This window comes from Cloeon dipterum, chromosome 4, assembly GCF_949628265.1.
Source record: "Cloeon dipterum chromosome 4, ieCloDipt1.1, whole genome shotgun sequence".
NCBI lineage: Eukaryota > Metazoa > Arthropoda > Insecta > Ephemeroptera > Baetidae > Cloeon > Cloeon dipterum.
Window position 1 is genome coordinate 25,363,723 of NC_088789.1, and position 20,300 is coordinate 25,384,022.

Consider the following 20,300-nt stretch of genomic DNA (forward strand, 5'->3'; position numbering starts at 1 on the left):
GCAGATTTTTTGTTTTATAAAATTTGTGTCTTATTGTTAGAGACTCGATAAATTTACTGCATATTTTAATAAATAATAAAACTTGCAAACTGACCTTCACTTGGCACAGCTCAAACAGAATGCTGATGTCGATCCTGACGACGAAGTTGAAGCCAGGGTTCGCAAAAACCCGCATTTTTCCGGAAAAACCCAGTGCATTGCAAAAAACTTTTTTTGCGGATTTTTCTGCAATTTTGCGCATTTTTCCAAAACACATGCATTTTTATGGAAAATAAAAAATTATCATGATGCGGATGACCAAAAATAGGATTTTTCAAAATCCCCAAAATCAGTATTAGAGCCACGGGTTCCTTCAAGAGACAGAAAATTTTAACTCTCAACGTAATTTTGTGAAATTTCAGACTGATTTGCAGCGAAAATTGACTATTTTTGGGATAAATTCGGAAAAATGCAGAAAAACCCAAAAATGGTGGGTTTTTCCAGCCGGTTTTGTTGCGCAAAAAACCAGTGGTGCATTTTTGCGCATTGCAAAATTGGCAAACCCTGAGTTGAACAGCAGTTTCCTCAGCTGTCCAAACTGTTACAGCAGTTTCACATTTTCCTCGTGGCTATAGGCTTAATTAAAGAACGACAAATTGTCGATTCTCATTCTCAGATCCGCGATGTTGGGTGGCAAGGAGAGAAACGTCATGCAGCAGCTTTACAATTTTTAAATTTCAGTAATTACGTTTGTTGAGAGTCAGAATTTATGACGTGACTTAAAAAGAAAAAGGCTTTTATTTTCATAATGCTTGTATTTTAGTTTAGTGTTGGATAAATGGTGTTTATATGGGGGTGAATAGTGAGCAAATTACGCTAGGTTGATTTTTACCCTCGAAACATGTGGAGGTGAGACAATAATACCATCAGAATAGGTAAGAAATTGAGCCCTGGCATCAGGGTGAATAAAACGTAATTTTAGAAAGGGATAAACAGAAAAAAAATGAAGATTGCGCGTCTCGCTAAAAAAGATTTGAAAAAATTTCAACCTCACAAATGGTAAGGACCATATAGAGGAAACACGTGTCTCAATTAAATTCCATGCTTTTTATAAATTTAAAAAAATCAAATTCTAAAAATTGGTCTTGTGCCAAAAAAAGACGTAAAATTTGTTAAAAATTCAACGCTATTAGTTTGGACCCAATTCATATATAATTTCAAGCACCAAATAATAATAAGACCGGTCGATAATCGTTATACGAAAAATCACATTTGTATGGAAAAAGGAAGAAAATAGAAAAATAATGAATAAAGAATTAAAAATTGAGCTTTTGCAAAAACTAATCGTGTTATAAATTTAATGAATCAATTAAGTTTGGATCGAAACCATCCAATTCAAATTAAGAGAATCAACAGATAATCTCATCTTACGAAAAAAGCAATTAATTTAAAGCGAGGAAATATTTAAATAAATGGAACTTGCGAGTGCTAAAAAACTTTGAATTTTTCCCACAAACAACAATTTGGTTAAATTCAACGCTTCAAGTTTGCACCAAATTTCATGCAACAAAATAACTACAAATTATACTTTTCTCACGAAAAATTCAAATTTAAAACGGGGGAAACAACTCCAAAAAAAAAAATGAAATTACATCATGAGGCGCAAAAGCTGAATGTATATCCTGGAACAAAAATATTTTTAAAAATGTGTCTTCTCATAAAGGAAAAAGACATTTGACTAGAGAATTTTGATTCAATTTTTCTTTGTTTTAGTTTGTTATAGAGTGAATAAAAGTATCACAATATATAGAAATAAACAAAAGAGAAATGTATGCGGCGCCTATAGCAGTTCTCTAAGCGTGTGTTACTCGCGCACGTGGTGGAAAACATTGCAAGGCAGCATCTTGGTTAGTGAGAGTGATGAGAAAACTGATAGACACAGTCTCTTACTTGCAATTCGATCCTGCTACATGCGGCGTTTATTATAAGCGCGCGACTATATAAAGTGCGTCCCGGTTGCGAATTTATCATCACTTTTTATTTATTCGCACTGCAGGCAGGATGGTGATCAGCTCTAAGGTAATTTATGTTATTTCATGTATAAAAAAGTGTTTTATTTTAAGTTTAAATATATATGTTTTGTTAGAAATATAAAGACAAATGTACTAAAAGATTTATTTAATGCTTTTTTTAACTGCTGCTGGGCTATGAGCTCACCGGGTTCGCTCAATCGGCCAACCTTTCGCCTCCCCGCACCGAGATTTTTTATTTAAACGCCAGACATTTGTCCCTAACGTCCCTGGAAAGGTGCGAAAACCAGCTAGTGGCGCCTCCTACCAACTTTTTGAGCTATATTTGTGCATTTCGAGTCCTTTATAATTAACCACCCTTTGCCATCCCTGAAATTAAGCAGCAGCCGCAGTAATAGATTCTAAAAATCCGGAAAATTTTAAATAATATCTTCCATTGCACTGACTCTTTGAAGCAAAATAAATTAATTTAAAAACATCCTCAGATTTTAAATAAATTTGTTTATGTATATTTACTGTTAAATGAAAAATGAATTGATTTAACTTATTAGAAATTGGCATTCACAGATTGGGGCAGCGTTGGTGGTGCTGTTCGTCGCCGGAGTTGCTGCCAAGGAGGAGGCTGCGCCGAGCAAGATCAGGCGCGGAGTTTTCGGCCTGGGATACGGCGTCGGTGGGTCTTACGGCCTGGGCGGCTCATTCGGGCTGGACGGACATGCCTTCGGCGCCTCTGGACACGCATTCGGCTCTCATCCCGAACACGTTTTCGGCCACGAAGTCACCATCACCAAGGAGGTCCCCGTGCACGTGCCGCACCCTGTGCCCGTGCCTGTGGTGAAGAAGGTACCCTTCCCCGTGCCACACCCTGTGCCCTACCCTGTCGAGAGGCCTTACCCTGTTCCCGTGATCAAGTCCGTGCCTGTTCCCTACGATAAGCCGGTGCCCGTCCCCGTGGAGAAGCCCGTGCCCGTGCCTTTTCCCGTGAAGGTGCCCGTGCCCCATCCTGTGCCTGTGCCCTACCCCGTGCCTCGTGCCATCCCCCATCCCGTCGAGGTGCCCTTCGCCAAGCCCGTCCATTTCCCTCAGCCCTGGTAAATTTGTTATATATGAATTCTGGCTAAATAAATTTTATTTTCGGTTATACTTTTCCTCCTTTAATTCATTTAAAATCACATTTTTACTGCATGTGCTGTTGAATCCAACTGATGTAATAATTAATTCGGGTAAAGACTGTAGGATAGCCTGGATCGGCACATCCCAGTGCCCAAGAAACAAGTCCGTGTTGAATGCCATTCACATATAGGGGGCCGCCACTGTCACCTTGGCAAGAGCCCATATTTCCCTAGAAAATTAAAAAATAATGCTTTAATTTGAAAATTTAAAACAATTTAAAAGTATTAATTATAAAAAACCATTGGATTAGATACAGGGTTGCATTTAGTCCTGGTTCCGGTAAAATTGCGCAACTTTCAACAAACACCCAAATAAATTTTCACCGTCGAATTAATTAATTGTTGTCCTTTTCTTGCAACAAGGAACTTCGCGTTTGGGTGTTGAAATTTGCACAATTTTCCGGGACCAGAGGACGATTTGCTTACCACCCGGTTTTTTCACCATTGGTTTTTACCAATTTCTTGCTCAAGAAATGCATGAAACGAATTGATTCCATTTATTTCCCTGTTAAAATTTGGTGTCTGGGTGGTCAAAATTTCTTCCACTGTGCAAATATATTCTTTTAATTTGCCATTTTTTGCTGCCACATTTCTCCAAAAATTTATCTCTGACAATTTTTCAAGTCGTAAGATTTAATTAGAAAAATAAGGTGAAAAGAAAACATTGCCTGCAAGAAACTGGTAAAAATAAAAAAAGTTTTTTACCACTGCACTGCATTTTTTTAAAATGCGGGTTTTTTGCAACCCTGATTAGATAATTGTTTATTGATGTAAATATAGTTATTTAAGAAAAAACTGAATGGCTCTACTAAACCTCTGTGTCTTTTTAATAATAACTTAATTTCCACATTGAAAATATATTGAAGGGTTAATGCGTTTGGCTTTATAATTTAGCTGCTATGCGAGTACTAGATATAAAAAATCTTTGTTCAAATTCGGATAGGTGATCAAATTTGGAATTTTTTTGCATATATTATGCTGAAAAAATATTTTCCTCTGACCAGTTATCCGGAAATTCCGTTGGTTCCAATTTACTAGGAAGTTTATGCAAATAACGAGAAGTTATAAATATTTGAATTTGTCAAAATGAAAGATCATAGCAAAATTAATTAAAAAATTATAAATCTACCACAATATAGCCGTTAAATTTCTGCATTCGATTTTCTTAGAGCCTTTTCTGTTAATTCTGTTAAAATATCGTAAAAAAATCTCACCTTTTTCAAAAATTATAAAAATCATTCATTAGTCGCATAGTAAAATATATAATATATATTTTAAAATTTTGATATTATCAAGTATTTATACATTTTTTAAATCTAACCCCTTTTAAAGAAATTATGGCAATTTTAAATGTCCTAAATTTTAAACTTTTTGACGTGGATTCAGCGAACCATAAATAACGGGAGCTATATATTCCTTTGGAAAATTGTCATCGTTTATCAAATAATATCGAATATTTTTCGGATTAAAGGGTGCGTTCTGCGTTCCTTAATTTACATTAAATTATACATATTTTCAAGTACCTGAGGAACGCCAGCGCATATCTGTCCAGGGTAGACAGGGTATCCGATGCCATAGTAAATGTCCTGGCACTCTCTCTGGTTGACGATATTGATTTCGACCCGCAGCAAATCGTCTGAGCGCGCTTGAGTGTCTCCCCACCCGGCCACCACGGCGACGGCGCCGTCCTCTGGACTCTGACCCTCGGCAGGCAGAGTGACGATTTCCACGATGCCTGGCTTCAACACGATGGGCGTTTCGAGAGTGATGATGGCGATGTCGTTTATCCACGCATTTATTTGGTCGTATTCTTCGTGGATCGTGAGCGCAGCCACTTTGTAAATATCGCCCTCGCTGACGCCCGCCCTTAAGGAACCAGCGACCACGCGCACAGTTTTGGCCGTCCAACTGTAACAATATTAAATTTAAATTATTCAATTCACCAGTTGCATAAACCCTAAGTGTTCGAAGCCGCCAACAGATGGCGCCACCGTAGACTTTCGATTTTAAGACACTTCCGCTGCGATTTCAGACTCAATCTAGCTACCGTGCATTCTTCAATTAATTTGCTATTTTTTGACGTGCTGAAAACCAAAATCGGTTCAGCCAATCACCGTAGAATCGTGAAAAACTATATTTTGAAAAAAAAATTTCCAACGTTTCTACGGCGAATGGCTGAACCGATTTTGGTTTTCAGCACGTCAAAAAAAAGTAAAATAATTAAAAAAGCAAAATAGCTAGATTGAGTCTGAAATCGCAGCAGAAATGCCTTATTAAAACCACTTCAAACAAAATTTTTAAAAAAGTCTGTGGTTACGCCATCTGTTGGCGGCTTTAATAACTAAGGGTTTATGCAACTGGTCAATTATTAAATAAATTAATTTTTACGCTGTGAGACAATGGGCTGCGGTCAAAATGTGCCGTTCCGAGATGATTGTTCCGCCGCAGTTGTGTCTGAAGGTGCTGATGAAGACATCCACCTGCACGGACACGATGGACGGGAATTCACCCTCTGTTGCTGGCTCGCCTCCGATGATCCACGGCGAGGGAGCGGCCGAGGCCAAGGCCACCAAAAAACAGGCGCCGATTATGCAAGGTGTTACGGATATCATGTTTGCAGCACAATTGAAACAATTGAAGTAGACAAGAAAGAAAAAAAAGTTGATCCCTTATCTGTTGATGCAAAGCACCACTTATACAAAATACAAATTGTTTTGAAGGTCTGCTGATATTTTAATCGCGTCAGTTTGTATTATCAGATCAGATTATTGTTTCATTTGAGCAACTCTTTTTCTTATATTCAGGTAGGATCCAAATAAAGCTAGAGGCGAACACCTTTGTTGGCATGGGTCTTCAGATCTTGATGAAATTTGGTGGACCTATGTTGAATTGTAAAATTATTGGCTGAAAAAATTCCAAGAAAGCCTATTTAATATAGGGTCAAAGTTTGCGATTTTTCGGATTTTTTGAAATACAGCAAGAACGGTTTGATATCTGGTTGAGAGATGATAAATTGAAATTTATTTCTTGACATGCTGAACAATTTGTTATCAATTATCAACTTGGACTTCAAAGGTCAAGGTCACAGAGGTGCTAAAATGTGCTCATTATAATTAAAAATAACTTATCAAAAATGGGTGGCGAGTTTTTATTTTTTAATATTTTAGGACTGATTGTAATTAAAATAACGTGTTTTTTTCGTTTTTTGCATCCTATAAACATGAGGTATCCTGTATAATTTGCTAAATTTAGTCCAGATTTTAAGCAGATTTCATGATAGCAGGACCAATTATTGTGATCAATTAAGATTTTTAAGAGGTTGGGCGTTGGATCTCATCCTCGATCTACCTCTGGGGGGACGTAACTCTAAAAAAATATCGAAGCCACATTGGACAGATTTAGGGGGATGACTTCATCTTTAATTAATACTATTGAAATATTTTTTAATTATTAATTCCAAAAAGCTGTTAGTATAACACTTTCACAAAAATTTCCCTAGCCGCGCATTGGCTGGGTTGGTTAAAAACTTGATTTAAGCAACCGGTAAATATTAGGTGCTTCAACCGGTATCTGTATTTCTCAAGAATCTTTTTATTTACACTCATTGCGTGCAATGCGAGGCAATTAAAAATATTTTTTAAAAAAATTAAATTATGAACAAAATAAAATGAAATATTGTATACATACCTCAACAGCGCTGGAATGGATTCTCCCATCAGATCTAACAATAAGAAGTCAAAACTACCGATACGTATAGTTTGGTTTTGCTCGTACTGCGCCGGCGCTCCGCAGCACCGCAGCTCGTCCCTGCAGAATGCAGAACGCAAACATCTGACAGACCAAAACAAATCAGTTTGCCACTGGATCAGCTGCCAAACTTTCACAAAATAATTTTCCATTAGAGAAATATCAACGGTTTTCAATCGATCAAGACCTTGGGTAAGCGATCCTCACTTTTTTATTGCACCTTAATTGCACCTGTTTTTGAAATATATTTTGTTCCTGTTTGTTTGACCGCAATTTTTGATTGCAAAAAAATAATAACATTTTGATCGTGTTTTCTCCTGAGAATGTTTCAATATTAATAATTATTAATTCTAGTAAAGGAGAAGTAAAAATGTCGTTGGTGGCTGCATACGACGACAGCAGCGAAGAAGAGAGCGAGGAAGAAGCTCCTCCAGTGCCCCTCGGAGGAAAGAAAGGGCTTTCACTGCCCCCACCCAAGAAGGTTGCTGTGCCTGCAGAAGACTCTAGACCGGAGCCGACTCAAAAGCAACCGAAAAGTATGTTTTCTGTCCTTCCAGCGCCGAAAAGGGACGTTTTGGCTGAGCTCATTGAGGAGACAGACGAGCCCATTCCAGCTTCTATCAACAGCAAACAAAAAGTCAAGATTTCCATCCCATCCCTCTCAAAGGTACTTAATCCTAATTGTAAGTTATGTAAGATTTACAGGATCTAAATCCTTTTTTCCAGTATGCTGATGAAGAGGATGAACCCAAACCCAAAAAGCAGAGGATAGTTCCAGTGAGTTAAATATAATGTTAGTGTTTATTTTTGTTTTTGCTAAAATAAATTTGATTTTTCAGAAAGGATCTGGTTTGCTGGCCATTCTTCCTGAGCCAGTGAACGGCATGACAAGCAGAGCTGCTTTTATGCCGCACGTTTTGACCAAGAAACCCACTCCCGCCCCTCCAAAAGCAGTGAAAAAACCTCCGCCGAAGCCGCCAGCACAGAAGCCCGCCCTGGTCACGAACTACTCGGAGTCTGACGATGACTCTGAGGATGAATTCACTTCCAAGAGCTCGTCAGCGTCCGGTGTGGACTTCTTCTCACTGACTAACCAAGTCCAGCCAACCCCCGCGGAAATCAACTTGGACGAACTCCTGCCACAGGCCGGCCCGAGCAGACCTGAGAAACTCCCTGAAACCACCTACGCCACAGTCGAAGAAGATGAATGGGAGGAGACCCCTGAGCAGAGCAACGAGGACACCGAGGAGAGAGAACTTACTGATGAAGCGGTAGGTCACAAAGGGTCATCTTTAATTTGAATTAATTTTCCTGTCTCGCCATTATTTTTTAATGCAAGCAGGACTATGGATTATACAACTTTTCACTATTTTTATTTTTAAATTTGAAAATTTGGCAACACAAGACAAGGGTTGTTTAACAATTTTGCAATACGCTGTTTTTCTGGACAAAAAAACCAGCCAGAAAAACTCATTCAGAGGGTTCTCACCTTATGAGATGGGGAAAATTAATAAAAATGCCGTTATTATCTGGGTATTCTAGGAAACCAGAGGCATGAAAATGGATTATATTATGTATATAGGTACATTATTTCCTTTTTGGTCGTCAGATAAAATTGACACTAATGATTTTCTAAACAAATATTATAAAAAGGTTTCTGAAAAAATGCGTGAAATTGATGAAAACCCGGCAAATATATTTTGGGAATGAAGTTGTTTTTTCCAGAAAAAAGGGGTTTGCGAACCCTGATTTCATATCAGCAGGCGTAGCAACGTTAGAGCTTAATTAAAGGCCTAAACTGCGAGATTTAAAAGCAGCGGCTGGTGGGACCAGCTTAGCCGAATTATGTGCCCGGCGGCTGGCCATTTTTACTGGTGGCTGCCGCGATTGACAATATTTTAAACGTGAAGTTTGATAGTGCTAAACGGCCTGAAGGAACGAAGAACAGAAGACATTTTTTTTCTCTTGCACTTTTTAATTTTTGGCCTTTTTTCACCAGCGGCCCAATTGGCCCAAAATTTGCCGGCTGGTTGAGATTAATTGAAAGTGTGTTTTGTTGATTGACATTAATTAATATTATATTTCTGCCTGACTTGTATTATTTTATTGCTAATTATTAGCATTTTCTCTTGCATGTCTTTTAGATACGCAAATTGTGCGGCCGAAGGCAGGAGGACATGTCAAACATGATCGACATTCAAGGCGAATCAGTCTACGCCGACGCCAAGGAATGGATGCTGAAAAACCTGACAGAGGAGCCTGAACAGGACTTTTCGCACAGAGACAACACTCCCAACCCGACCATGCGGCGCAAACACCAAATCACTTATCTTGCATTTCAGGTATTAATGCCCAGATTTTTAACCAAGAGTGTCTTTAAATAATGGACTTTGTTTCAGGCGAAAGAACGGGAAACAGAGCTCAAGAACCAATGGGCGGCAAACAGGATGAGCAAAAAGCAGACGCAGGCGAAATATGGCTTTTAATTTAAGGGTTGATGTTAGGGGTGTTTAGGTTAATAAAGAATAACTCTAATTTTCTTATTAAGAAACATGCTTTGTTGTTTGTCTCACCTTAAATAGCTCAACGGGCTCGGAGGCGCACTGGCGCCGACTCGCCACTTGCTGGTTTTCGCACCTTTCCAGCGGCTTTAGGAACAAATTTCTGGCGTTTCAATAAAAGACCTCGGTGCGGAAAGCCAAAAATATAGCCAATTTGAGCACAACGTCCTGGTCCCGGCAAAATTGCGCAACGTTCAACAAACACCCAAATATTCATTGTTGAATTGATTGTTGACCTTTTCTTGCAACAAGGAAATTCGCGTTTGGTTGTTGAAAGTTACGCAATTTTGCCGGGACCAGGACGACAAGCTCCTCTGCGGCCACTTGGGCCTCATGTTATCCGCTCAGCTATGTTTTGGGACCCAGTGAGCTCGTAGCCCACGGGATGTGCGTGTTTTCAAGATAAAATCTGAATTCCCTTATTTAACTGGAGGGTTTAATTCAATACAAAACTGTACATTTACAAATACGCTGATGATTTAAACCAGGTGAATTGAACAGAACAATTTATACAACATGGACCTCAATGCAAAAAGCATTCTCGAAAAAATCAGTCTTGCTCCTGGACAGACGGAACAGATCGTTAAATGCTCGTTGTTTTAGAATAATAATCATGGAAGGTTCAGTGGTTGAACATATCGAGGGTGCCGTCACCGATGTTGTTCTTCAAGAACTCAATCTCTGCACTCAGTTCTTTCATTTCCTTTTCCTTTTGCTTCAGGGCTTTTTCAGCCAGCTCAATATCAGGCGGAAGGTCGCTGTACTTGGCCAGGGCAGCGTCCAACTCGGCCTCCTTGTTTTTCTCCTGCTCCAATTTTATCAGAAAGGCTTTCACCTCTTGGTATTCTTGGAAAGACTTGCAATACTTCTTCGAAGCCTATTGAAAGAGCGTTTTAAAGAAACTATTGCAACAATAATCGTGATTTAGTTACATCTTCATTAAAATCTTCTTTGCAAGCGGCTGCCTTCTCCTCAAGAAAATCCACAGCCTCTGACGCTTTTCTTTCATTTTTGTCTTCATCACTGAAATTTGTTCATTGAAGACCAGAACACTATTATTTATTTATGTGCAACCTTTCATCACAGTCTCCCAAAAACTGTTGTTTCAACGCCTTAATCTGGTCAATGATCAGATCTAATTCCTCTGAGACCCTCTCCATTTTGGCTATATCTAGTTGATGACCAGATTTCGCAAGCTCCTTCCCAAGAAATTCGTCTTCACAATTATTTACAGGGATGTGGGACCTCTGCCAAAATTATTATACAATCGAATAGTTCCTTTCAATAATTAGGTTAAAAGTTCAACATACATTAATAGTCATTTCTTCAGCAATATCTTCAAAGATCTTTTTCGTGTCTGGACCAATGGTTTGCAGGTTGAGAGGCAAGGGCAGTTGTTCTTGTTTTTGTACTAAAATCATGCGAAAAAGTAGAGAATTAAAAGCTTTGATATCATTAATCACAAACAAGTGTACTTTGTTTCAATGTTTCTTGCTGGCCTTGTTTAAGAGATTGCAAAACTTTTTGAGCATCCTCATCAGCTGCCTCATTCATTGTTTTCAATTTTGCGAATTTTACCGCCAGCTCCTTGCTGATGGCAAAACTTGAATCGCTCGAGTCGCAGTGTTGCGCGACCCATTCGTACGGAAACTGCGAATTTGGGGCATACAAAAATTAGTTGATTCAAATTGATAGTAAATTAAGTCGATCTGGAGCCTGTCATACCTCTAAATCTTCATTTTTATGCGCCGCACCAGCGCTCGATGAAGTTTGTTTTTCCGCCATTTCTCCATTGAGTGCGAAAATGATAGGGTGTTTGTAGAGGAGATAAGAATTTTCACTATATAGACTCTGAAAAGTATTGAAAAATTATAAATTTACAGCCATTAGATTTATATTTGATGGAAAACAATTAAAAAATTAAGTTTGCTTACAAAAATAGGTTGAAATTTTTATTTTGTAACGTTTAAAAATTATAAACGCAACTCCTTTTCAAACACCTCAAGTTCTCAGCATATGATTTTGGCAAATCCATTCGCGACCTAATTTCGTCGATTTAAGCAAATTATTTAAAAAAAGTAATGAAATCAAGCTCAAAAACAGCTTATTGCAACCCACAGAGCCTGACAGGGCTCCCGCCAGGGCACAGGTAAACGGCAGGTGCTTCAGGAGCAGGTGCCTGCTGTTGGGGCCACGCCCACCACTGCTGGCTCGCTTCGGTGCGTAACTTCCGGCCGTGCGAAGAAGTGCCAATGTTATGTCAGTGTGAGCATTTCGGACCGAAATAAGTGTTTATGTGAGTGAATGACGTCCGGAAAAGAAACAATGGGGTAAGTGAATATCAGGGCCAGGGTTTGGGCCGGCGGCGGGGCCCCGACGTCGGCGCCGGACGCCGCCGCCGACCTCGATCCATACTCCCGGGAAGAGCGAGCGAGCGAGCGAGCGAGCGGCCTGGGGCTGTTTGCATGCGAACCGCCAGTCGATACGAGGGCCGTGGCCGCCCCCTGGGTCCCCGGGGGGTTGGTCCGGCCCGGGGCCGGAATTCCGGCCGGGCCCGCGGGCCGATGAACGGCCCAGCTCGACCTGGCACACATTTCACGGAGGGAAAAAGAGTCGGATCGATATTGATCGCAGGGAGGCAGGTCCGCACCTGCTGCCGACCGAGGGTGTCTTGTTGTTGATATCGCAAGGGTTGATCCTCGGGGTGCTCTATAAGGGTTTATGGGTTGGCATGCAAGCATTCGACCCGGCCTAGAAGCTCGTTCGAATAGAAAAGTAGCGACGTTTAAAAGGGGTTTACAACCCCTAATAATAATTTAAGATTGTAATTTCCAGCAATGTTGTTGAATTCAATCAAAAGATATAAATTTAATTTATATTTTATAAGTCTGTCGTGGACGTCTGAATAATTTTGTTGCTAATTTTTGGTTGAATTAAACAATAATTGCACCAATTTAAAGCTGCACACCTAATTTATTTTTATTTTAACTCATATATAAATTAACGGAAGTATCTTTTTGATCTTTTTCAACAGCTTAATAGTCTATTAATTGACCAATTGATACGATACGATCATCAAAGGCAGTAAACACAAACACTCAATCGTTTCATCATTGCTCGGCCAAGCGGCTAAAATGCAATGAAGCAAAATAATAACACGCCCTCGAACCTTAAATAGAAGCTAGTTTGGAAATGCTTCCGTTGCTTTTTTCGCTGCCGAGAAGAAAGAGAAATAGAAAGAGATGGCGTCGACCCCGTTCTTTCGCTCTCGCCGCGATATACTCGACTCAAAGAAAGGCAGACACCTGCCTTGTACGCCGCCCACGTCAGGTTGCACCCTGACCTCAAAGCTGCCGTGTGTAAATAGCACAATTGAAAACTAAACTAAAATCTGTAGCTAGTGTAAATATTTCAATTAGTGGAATATGTTAATATCGATTTGCTTGCGTAATTGCGGTGCAAGAAGCGTGAGAAATGCCTGCGCAATTGAACGATTACACGTGGAAATGGAGCGGTTTTTACGAGCTCGCCAATTAAGCGTTTCCTTTGCCCGGCAAAGAAGCCTGGCTGCGCGAGAAACAAGTCAAAGTGAATAAACGTGTCGGCCAGCCGCTCTCACGCGTGTCGAATTAATCTCGTTTGGGAAAATCAGCGGGCACACTCGCATGAGAACCGAGTCCAAACCGACACACACACGACGAAAACGAATTTAAATTCTTTATTTCCCTGTTCTTTTAATTTCTAACAGCTAAAACTACACGTTTTCCGTCTTTTTAAAGCCTACTTGCTGTCGGGAAAATTTATCTGATTTATTTGTTGCCTCTGAGGGGAGAGGGGATCGCTGATTTGGCCTTTACTGCGTTGTTTCTGGCTTCAATACGCCCGCAAAAGCCACTTCTTGATCGCAAATCTGATTAAAACGACACTCAAGCTGTGGTAGACTGTAGGCTAGCCAAACTTGAGCTCATGATTCGCTGGCATCATGGCCAATGCAACTTGTTTGCGACTCAAACTTTCAAATACTCGCGTCGTCAGTTGTGGCAAGACTAAATAAATATAAATACAATCCCCTTCAAATTTAACTTGTGTTATCAGAGGAATATTTTGGTTCTATTCCTATTAAATATTACATTAAAAAGCAATTTATTGTCATCCAATTTTGAGAGAAAAGCAACAGGGGAATTATTCAGTCTGCGCTGTTTGGCTGTGTAACTACAAAAGCTCTCTGCGGCATACGCAATTTGCGGTTAATTGTTTTCCTGAACCCGACGCACACGTTTAATTCCTCCCCGAACCTCGCCATAAATATGGAGCCAACCACAAATGGAATTATGTGTCTAAAAACGTCAGATAACCTTTTTCGTGGGTACGTGACAAAAATTTCGGTTTTATCAAATAATCAAATTGCAAAGGAATTTTATTAAACAAGGAAAAATCGTTCTTGTTACACAGAACGAATGAGTGTCCCTAAGTTCGTTATTGTCATGTTTCCAAATGAAACAAACTGTTATGTTCTTTCCGTGCGTCACGAAACGACTCTTAAAAGTGTTTAGGTTATCTGATGCGCTTTGTCTGCTTGAGTGAAAGGTCGAATTTTTTGTCGTCCTTTTTGTTTGTAAAATATTCCAGCTTTGAAAAGCTCGAACATCATGGTGGCTGCTTGTTTCGCAATTAAAAATATGAACTACTGGTGTTTTACAGAGTTGTGCTGTGCAAATGGATTTGTCAATCAATTAATTTACTCTAGATTTAAATTCTTTTGCTGATTTTAGTGAAATGCAGATTAAATTGTTGCTGAAAACTAATAGCGAACAATTTTTAATGGTAAGTTTGGTTTTTTAAGTTAATTTAACTTAATAAAATCAGAGGAAAACTCGCACCCCTTTTATAATTCATCTATAAATTTTAAATTTGAAAATTTTGTCAATCTATAGATACAATTTTTCACTCAATATAACAGCTTTTGCAGCCGTATAAAGTTTTAAATGTCCATAACTCGAAAACCGTAAATACGGAAATTTTAATATAATTTTAAGCTCTGTGTGGTGGTAATAAGAAAAACAAATCATTTTTCATTTTCGGATCTAGATGTGTTCTCCTTGTTAGATTGAATACAATTTTAGTTACTAATTAAAACAAACCGTCGCTTCGTTGCTACGGGCTCAATCCAATTAATTTCTTGAGATAAAATGGATCGCTTCCTCCTCGTCCTGGTTCAATGTCTGCTCTTGATTTCGCTTCGCGCGAGTGAAGGACCGACCGGTTTTTGAGTCGCTTCATTCGTCAGTGGCAGGCGCGAAGGGTTTTTTATTGCGTTGTTTCATTTATCTTACTTTTTACGAGGCAGCCCCCACATTTGAGTTGTCTCCGGCTAGCGACACCTATTCCTCTGAAGGGAGCGTCTGCTGCTCGTCGAGCCAAGCACTCTTATAAATTAAAAATAATCCTTTGTCGGAGCGTGCGGTGCTGCGGGGGTGTCTTTTCCATCCATCTCTCTCCCCGCCCGTTCATTTCACTTATTTCTCTCTCTCTCACTCGCCCGTTTTGATCGATTTTCACCAGCACGCCCGTATCGCTTTTCGTCGGCCCCGCTTGAGAGCTCGTTATTAACGTTTTTCTACTCCAAAACTGGAAATCGCTGCGTGAAATGCAAATCCGCGCGATAACATTGCGTACATCCGTGGACGGAAATTGGGTTTGCTCTGACGAATGAAGTGGCGTGAGTTGGAAATGTACGGCACGACCGACTTGCTGCAATCGATATTCGCCGCCGGCTCATCCCCCCGTAGCGCTTTCCGCACATTCTGGCCTAAATCAAGTTTGTATCAATCCCGATCCCATAGATGATGTCGCTTTTGTTTGATGATAATGAGTCTAAGTTGTCTCTTTACCCTCACTCTCCACGCCCTTAAGCTTTGATTTGATTTACCAAACAAAAAGGTAAAAAATTGATCCATTTGGTGGAGATTCTCGGCTTGGAGAAGTTATTATTTAAAAAAAAAAATTGCTCAAAGTTTGGAGGTAAATAGTGAAGTATTTTTCCATACAAACAATTTAAAATTAAGGGTGGTATTTAAAAACGTTATTTTAACTCTCCAGTTTCAACATTTAACTATTTTTACACTCTTGCCAGAATTTTTTGTTTAATCCCTGACGTTTTTTACTCCGTGCAGTAAAATGCCTGGGCCAAGCCCGTCTTAAGTGCTAAGTTTCTGGCACCTGATTTAAATCAGGAAGAATGTGTGAACCAACAAGTGGTTGGCCAAATCCAATTAAGCCCCTCGGCTCCTAAGCCCCGATTAGTGTTTTTAACACGCAGTTTTTACCGCACGCGACATAACTAACAATAAGTAAGAGCACTAAAAAAGCAGAAACTCAAATCGGATTTGAATAATTTGCTCAGTGTGAGTGTGAGGTTTGGAAATTTTTAATTTTTAAACCCTGCTACAAATGGATTAATTTTTGAATATTAAAATCTACTGAACATGAGAGTGTTAATAAATTGGTATCAATTAATTTCTTCGACTCGTCTCTCGAGTAATAATCTCAGCACTGATGTTGCTTGGTATGAGTTTTTATTGATGCGGATCGTGAGCCGGGCATGAATAATTGAGACTGGCAATTAGCCGCTTGTTTCCACGCAATTCCGTCTGGGGACTTGAGCTTCCAGAGAAGCCAGACTAATTGCAGCTTTCGCTCTCGGCACCGAGGCTCTCATCTCGCCACAATTACTCCCTACCAATTCATTTCAGCCAAATCCTGAAGAGGGTGAAACTTCTCATCCGGGAAATTATGCTGCTGAATTTTTGTTAAGAAAATATGGCTGGCTTATTTTCGAGTTTCATAAGCCATTTTTGGAGATGGTGGACTTTTAATAAATAAATAAAAACACCGTCTATTTTTGGCGTCCGACGTTTCACTGCCTGTGTGAGAAGAAGAAACGTGCGAAATAAATTATTTATCTTGAAGTGGGATACGTAGCAGTTGTTGGCGAACCGGTTTTCGCTCTCTCAAATAGGCTGACCTCGTATCACTCGACGCATAAAGGAGATTCGCGGGCTTGCTGCCGTATGCAACCGGCCTAACAGGTGCGAACGGCAAATTGCCTAACCTCTTTTCGTGCGGAGAACTTCAAAACTTTGCTCTTTTGAGCTCGTCAGGCGCGTACGTTGCAACAAACACAAAGTTGGAATGACCTCGGCCACGCAGCAATCTTTGGTTCCCCCGCCTTAAAAATCCACGCCCTCTCTTCTATTTTCTCTTGCTTTCTGACAATGCTCTTTATTAGATAAATTGGGGTGACCTTAACAATTAAATTAAAGAGTCAATAATTCGATTTTCGAAGCGACGGCCCACAATCGAACAATATTAAATTAAGCCAGTTCAATACAAATACATATTTTGGATACAAATGAAAAGAAAATTGGTTCTAAAATAACATTAATGAAAATCCCTTTTTTCGAAAGATGAGTTTGGCTGTTAAAACTGTTCCCAATTCTTTGATTGCTTTAAATTTCAATAATTTTCCTATTAAATAATCAGTTTTCCAATTTGCATTACACATTGCTCTCTTTGGGTTCCAAAGCTCTGCATACTTTCGCTGAAATATTGGAGCAAAGATGAGTTTTGAAAAGTGAAATTCAAAATTATCGCTTCAAGTAGAAAACGCTCATTTACATTCGCGCACTTTCTCTTCCTCGCTGCTTTTAATCACTAAAAGGACGAAACCAACTGAAATAACGTGGAAAAAAATCCGTAGCCGCTCTCAACCCTCTGGCGGATTTCACCCCATTGTTTGCGAATATCCGGCTCCACAGATGGTGATGCAAATAGGTGGTTTGATCAAGTGCCGGCTGGCGGCGCTCTGGGCCAAACCACCCCTCGTCGAACAGCCCCGACAGATGGCTCCTCTGCTTTCGCACAGACCAAATAACGGGAATGCATATTGATACTGTTGATGAAATTAATTGTTGTTTAATGAAACACTCAATTATTTAGTTGTAATTTTAAAATTTTGAAGTAAAAAAGAAACAGCTATATAAGTCATCATTTTAAATTTTATTTACTTTCAAAACATTTCAGAGTTTCAAACAATTACTGAGGAAAATTATAAAAAAATTAAATCATCTAGAAATGGTTCTCTGAAATCGTAAATTTTAAATCGTCTAGAATATTGAATGAAAATACAGTCGGAATATAAATAATATTTGTACCGAGTTGACTATTTTCAGAGCCTGATTTACGCGATAATCTGAATCATATATAAAAAATGGAATATCCGTCTCCCCGTTTTTCGCGAGCAAAGATCTAAACAGTCAATTAAGTCGCCTTTCTCGGCCGGAATGATGGCACGCGAGTAATTATAAAATCGATAAAAGCAGAGCCAACACTTTTTGCTAGCTCTTTTGTCTCGCATTCTTCCGCCCACTCGACTCTTGCCGGGGAATTTCATTAATTCACGGCCATTTTTTGTGCGTGTTTGTTGCATCTGCTGCGCTGTGCGCCGGCAGGGACTTTTTTCTTCTCGCTGACGACAAAACCCCCAGCAATTTTCATTTCAGGCAAAAAAAATGTGGGGAAAAGTGCTCGAAATAAACGCCCTAAAAGCCTTTAAAAAATTGCATTCGCAAACTTTCTTTTGCAAGCATTACTTTTGTGCTCTTCTGCATGTCGGTCACGCGCCTCGCTGCCCTCGCACCTGCTCCAACTTGCAAAGCCGCAGTTCTTAATTGTGATTTATGCTTTGAACTTGAGGTAAATTCGTAATTAAACCTTTTTTTGTTTGCGCTGCAACTGGTAAAAAATTAGCTGGACCTCTCACGGGAGATTGTAGGTGCAAAAAATATGTATTCGTGTGCCAAAAAACGAATGTGTTTTTTCCTGATTAATCTATAATGGCTAGAAAACGGCCGAGTTGCATATATATTCTGACAGCTCTTGACTTGGTCGTTCCAACGTTGTGCAGATCTTGCAGATTAAACCAATACAGAAACCGTCAGGCGTCGTTAAAGTGGGAATTGAATTATTCGATCGCTCCAGGGCTAACCTGACGCCAGGGTTTGATTTCTCACCTGTTCTGGTGGTCTTATCTGACCCCAGGAGTAACCCCTAGCATATTCCGAGGGAATAAAATCAACCGACCGTGCAATTTTGACATTCTTTCTGTTCACTTGAACTATAAAACACCCTTTTCTCAATATTTGACCCTTTGTTTCTTGTTTCTCGATAACTATACAAATTTCACCATCCGGAAAATTTACTGGCGTGTTATACACACTTAGGAAAACATTTCATTTTTATACTTAGATACAAATAATTAAGGCTACCGTTTCTGAGGTATTCAAAAATCCAAAATTTAATTAAAAAAATAACCCAAAATTGGAAAATTTTCCAAAAATATGGTCAATGTAAAAATATGTAAGCACAAGGTTAATGAGTTCGATCATCATTAGAACTCTAAATTTTAATTTTTTAACATCGAGAGGGCTGTTGTTCCCGGATTTACCGGAACATTATTTTTTCCTGCTAACTTGGTTATTTCGAAGCACTCAAACAAAATCCCAAAAAATAAAAATGGTGCTCAACAATAAGTTGCAGACGATATGGCACTAAATGTGCAGTGGTATGCCTAAAATGCCTTTAAAAATAATAATTCATCGATTAGGAATATTTCAAGCTTTTGACTTTCGTTACCTGTCATATTTTTTTCGTTTTAATACAGGGTCATCCGCCCTTAGCCACCTATCGGTCCTTGGCCACTTGGCCATGGTGTAGCTGCGTGGGTTTGTTTTTCTCTTTTGCAGGTCTCGTCTGGCTGCCGAGTTTTGTTGTTCTTCTCCTTGGGCAGGCAGGCTCAAGGTGAAACCCACTCGTTTGTAAAGGGCTCCTTGTTGCGCCCCCAGTGCACATCGATTGATCGCACTCACTCACTCACTCTCTCGTCAGTCTCGGCCGGCGCCGCCGCGCTGCAAACAACACGAGCAAAAATTAGAATTCCCGTCTTTTGTGCCCCAGCACGAGCAGGCACGCTCGCGATAATCGGGTTTGACACTTAATTTTCCCTATTCAACCCTTCTTTCTTTCTTTCGCCGTCCGCGACGTTTTTCAGCCGGCAGAATGATAATCTTGTTTCTGTCACCGAGAGCGACAGCTACGCGAATTCGCAGTCACCTGTGTGCCGCTTTATTTGCCGCTACGAGTTTCGTCCCCTCGTGCGGGAAATCGGATCCGAGGTGTCAAAATAGATGAAACGTGAAAAGGCGAAGGCTGGAATACACGCTGGACGGAATTTGTAATACACCTGTCGCATTTGACGTGAAACGACGAGACACGTTGAGCTTATTGTGTTGATTAATTTCAATGATTTTATAATATAGAGACGACGAGAGGGGAGTTTCGTGGCTACAGAAATGCCGTAACATCTGTTTCCAAAGTTATTCTTGAGAAACTTTGTTCCGACAAGACAGAAAAGTACATACTGGACCGACTTATATAGCCATCAAGTCACAATTCTATGTACTAAACGGCCCTTAAAATTGCTTTACCCATAATGGCTCCAAATATCATTTCGATAATGGAGCTCCTTGAATTTATTTATTTTTTTTTGACACAGCGCTGCTCTTCATTGTCCACGCGGCCTTAAAATATGCAAATATCGCAGCAGCCCTGTTCTGAGTTTGGAACTCCGGCGAGCAGCTAGCCGGCTTTATGGGATCGATATGCGTTGTTCGGCGTTAATTTTTCGCGCAGCTCGAGCTTAATTAGCCTTTGGTGAGGCGGGCGTCCAATTGATTATGCATGAGCCCAGCATC

The 20,300-nt window shown here is 39.8% G+C and overlaps 5 protein-coding genes across 6 annotated transcripts in view; 3 read left to right on the forward strand and 2 right to left on the reverse strand.

Annotated features, from left to right (window-relative positions):
- Positions 1-2,558: 2,558 nt before the first annotated feature.
- LOC135943493 (tetra-peptide repeat homeobox protein 1-like) lies at positions 2,559-3,145 on the forward strand (the record flags this gene model as incomplete). Its single annotated transcript, XM_065490043.1, has 1 exon — positions 2,559-3,145. A coding segment is annotated over one exon (546 nt), but the record flags the coding sequence as incomplete, so codon positions are not given.
- Positions 3,146-3,147: 2 nt separating this feature from the next.
- Positions 3,148-5,838, reverse strand: LOC135943492 (mite allergen Der p 3-like). Its single transcript, XM_065490040.1, has 3 exons — positions 5,570-5,838; positions 4,705-5,089; positions 3,148-3,351 (listed from the first exon to the last, which is right to left on the reverse strand). Exons 1-3 carry the CDS (start codon positions 5,791-5,793, stop codon positions 3,187-3,189), a joined length of 774 nt encoding a protein of 257 aa, XP_065346112.1. The 5' UTR covers positions 5,794-5,838; the 3' UTR covers positions 3,148-3,186.
- Positions 5,839-6,964: 1,126 nt separating this feature from the next.
- On the forward strand, positions 6,965-9,479 carry LOC135943491 (proline-rich protein PRCC). Of its 2 annotated transcripts, none has more exons than XM_065490038.1 (6): positions 6,965-7,120; positions 7,283-7,595; positions 7,655-7,705; positions 7,768-8,199; positions 9,073-9,270; positions 9,328-9,479. In XM_065490038.1, the coding sequence occupies exons 2-6, from the start codon at positions 7,299-7,301 to the stop codon at positions 9,412-9,414; spliced, it is 1,065 nt and encodes a 354-aa protein (XP_065346110.1). In that variant the 5' UTR covers positions 6,965-7,120; positions 7,283-7,298; the 3' UTR covers positions 9,415-9,479. The 2 variants fall into 2 exon arrangements, with proteins under 2 accessions (XP_065346110.1, XP_065346111.1); XM_065490039.1 differs by having other exon boundaries at positions 6,968-7,120; positions 7,288-7,595.
- Positions 9,480-9,903: 424 nt separating this feature from the next.
- On the reverse strand, positions 9,904-11,359 carry LOC135941998 (uncharacterized). Its single transcript, XM_065487856.1, has 6 exons — positions 11,215-11,359; positions 10,965-11,139; positions 10,800-10,900; positions 10,564-10,736; positions 10,422-10,512; positions 9,904-10,366 (listed from the first exon to the last, which is right to left on the reverse strand). The coding sequence occupies exons 1-6, from the start codon at positions 11,272-11,274 to the stop codon at positions 10,112-10,114; spliced, it is 855 nt and encodes a 284-aa protein (XP_065343928.1). The 5' UTR covers positions 11,275-11,359; the 3' UTR covers positions 9,904-10,111.
- A 301-nt stretch (positions 11,360-11,660) lies between these two features.
- Positions 11,661-20,300, forward strand: part of homer (protein) — a 78,816-nt gene continuing 70,176 nt past the window's right edge. Inside the window, exon 1 of the mRNA XM_065487854.1 lies at positions 11,661-11,819. Coding sequence (XP_065343926.1) covers positions 11,794-11,819 — 26 coding nt within the window. The 5' untranslated portion in view covers positions 11,661-11,793. The remainder of the gene's footprint in view (positions 11,820-20,300) is intronic.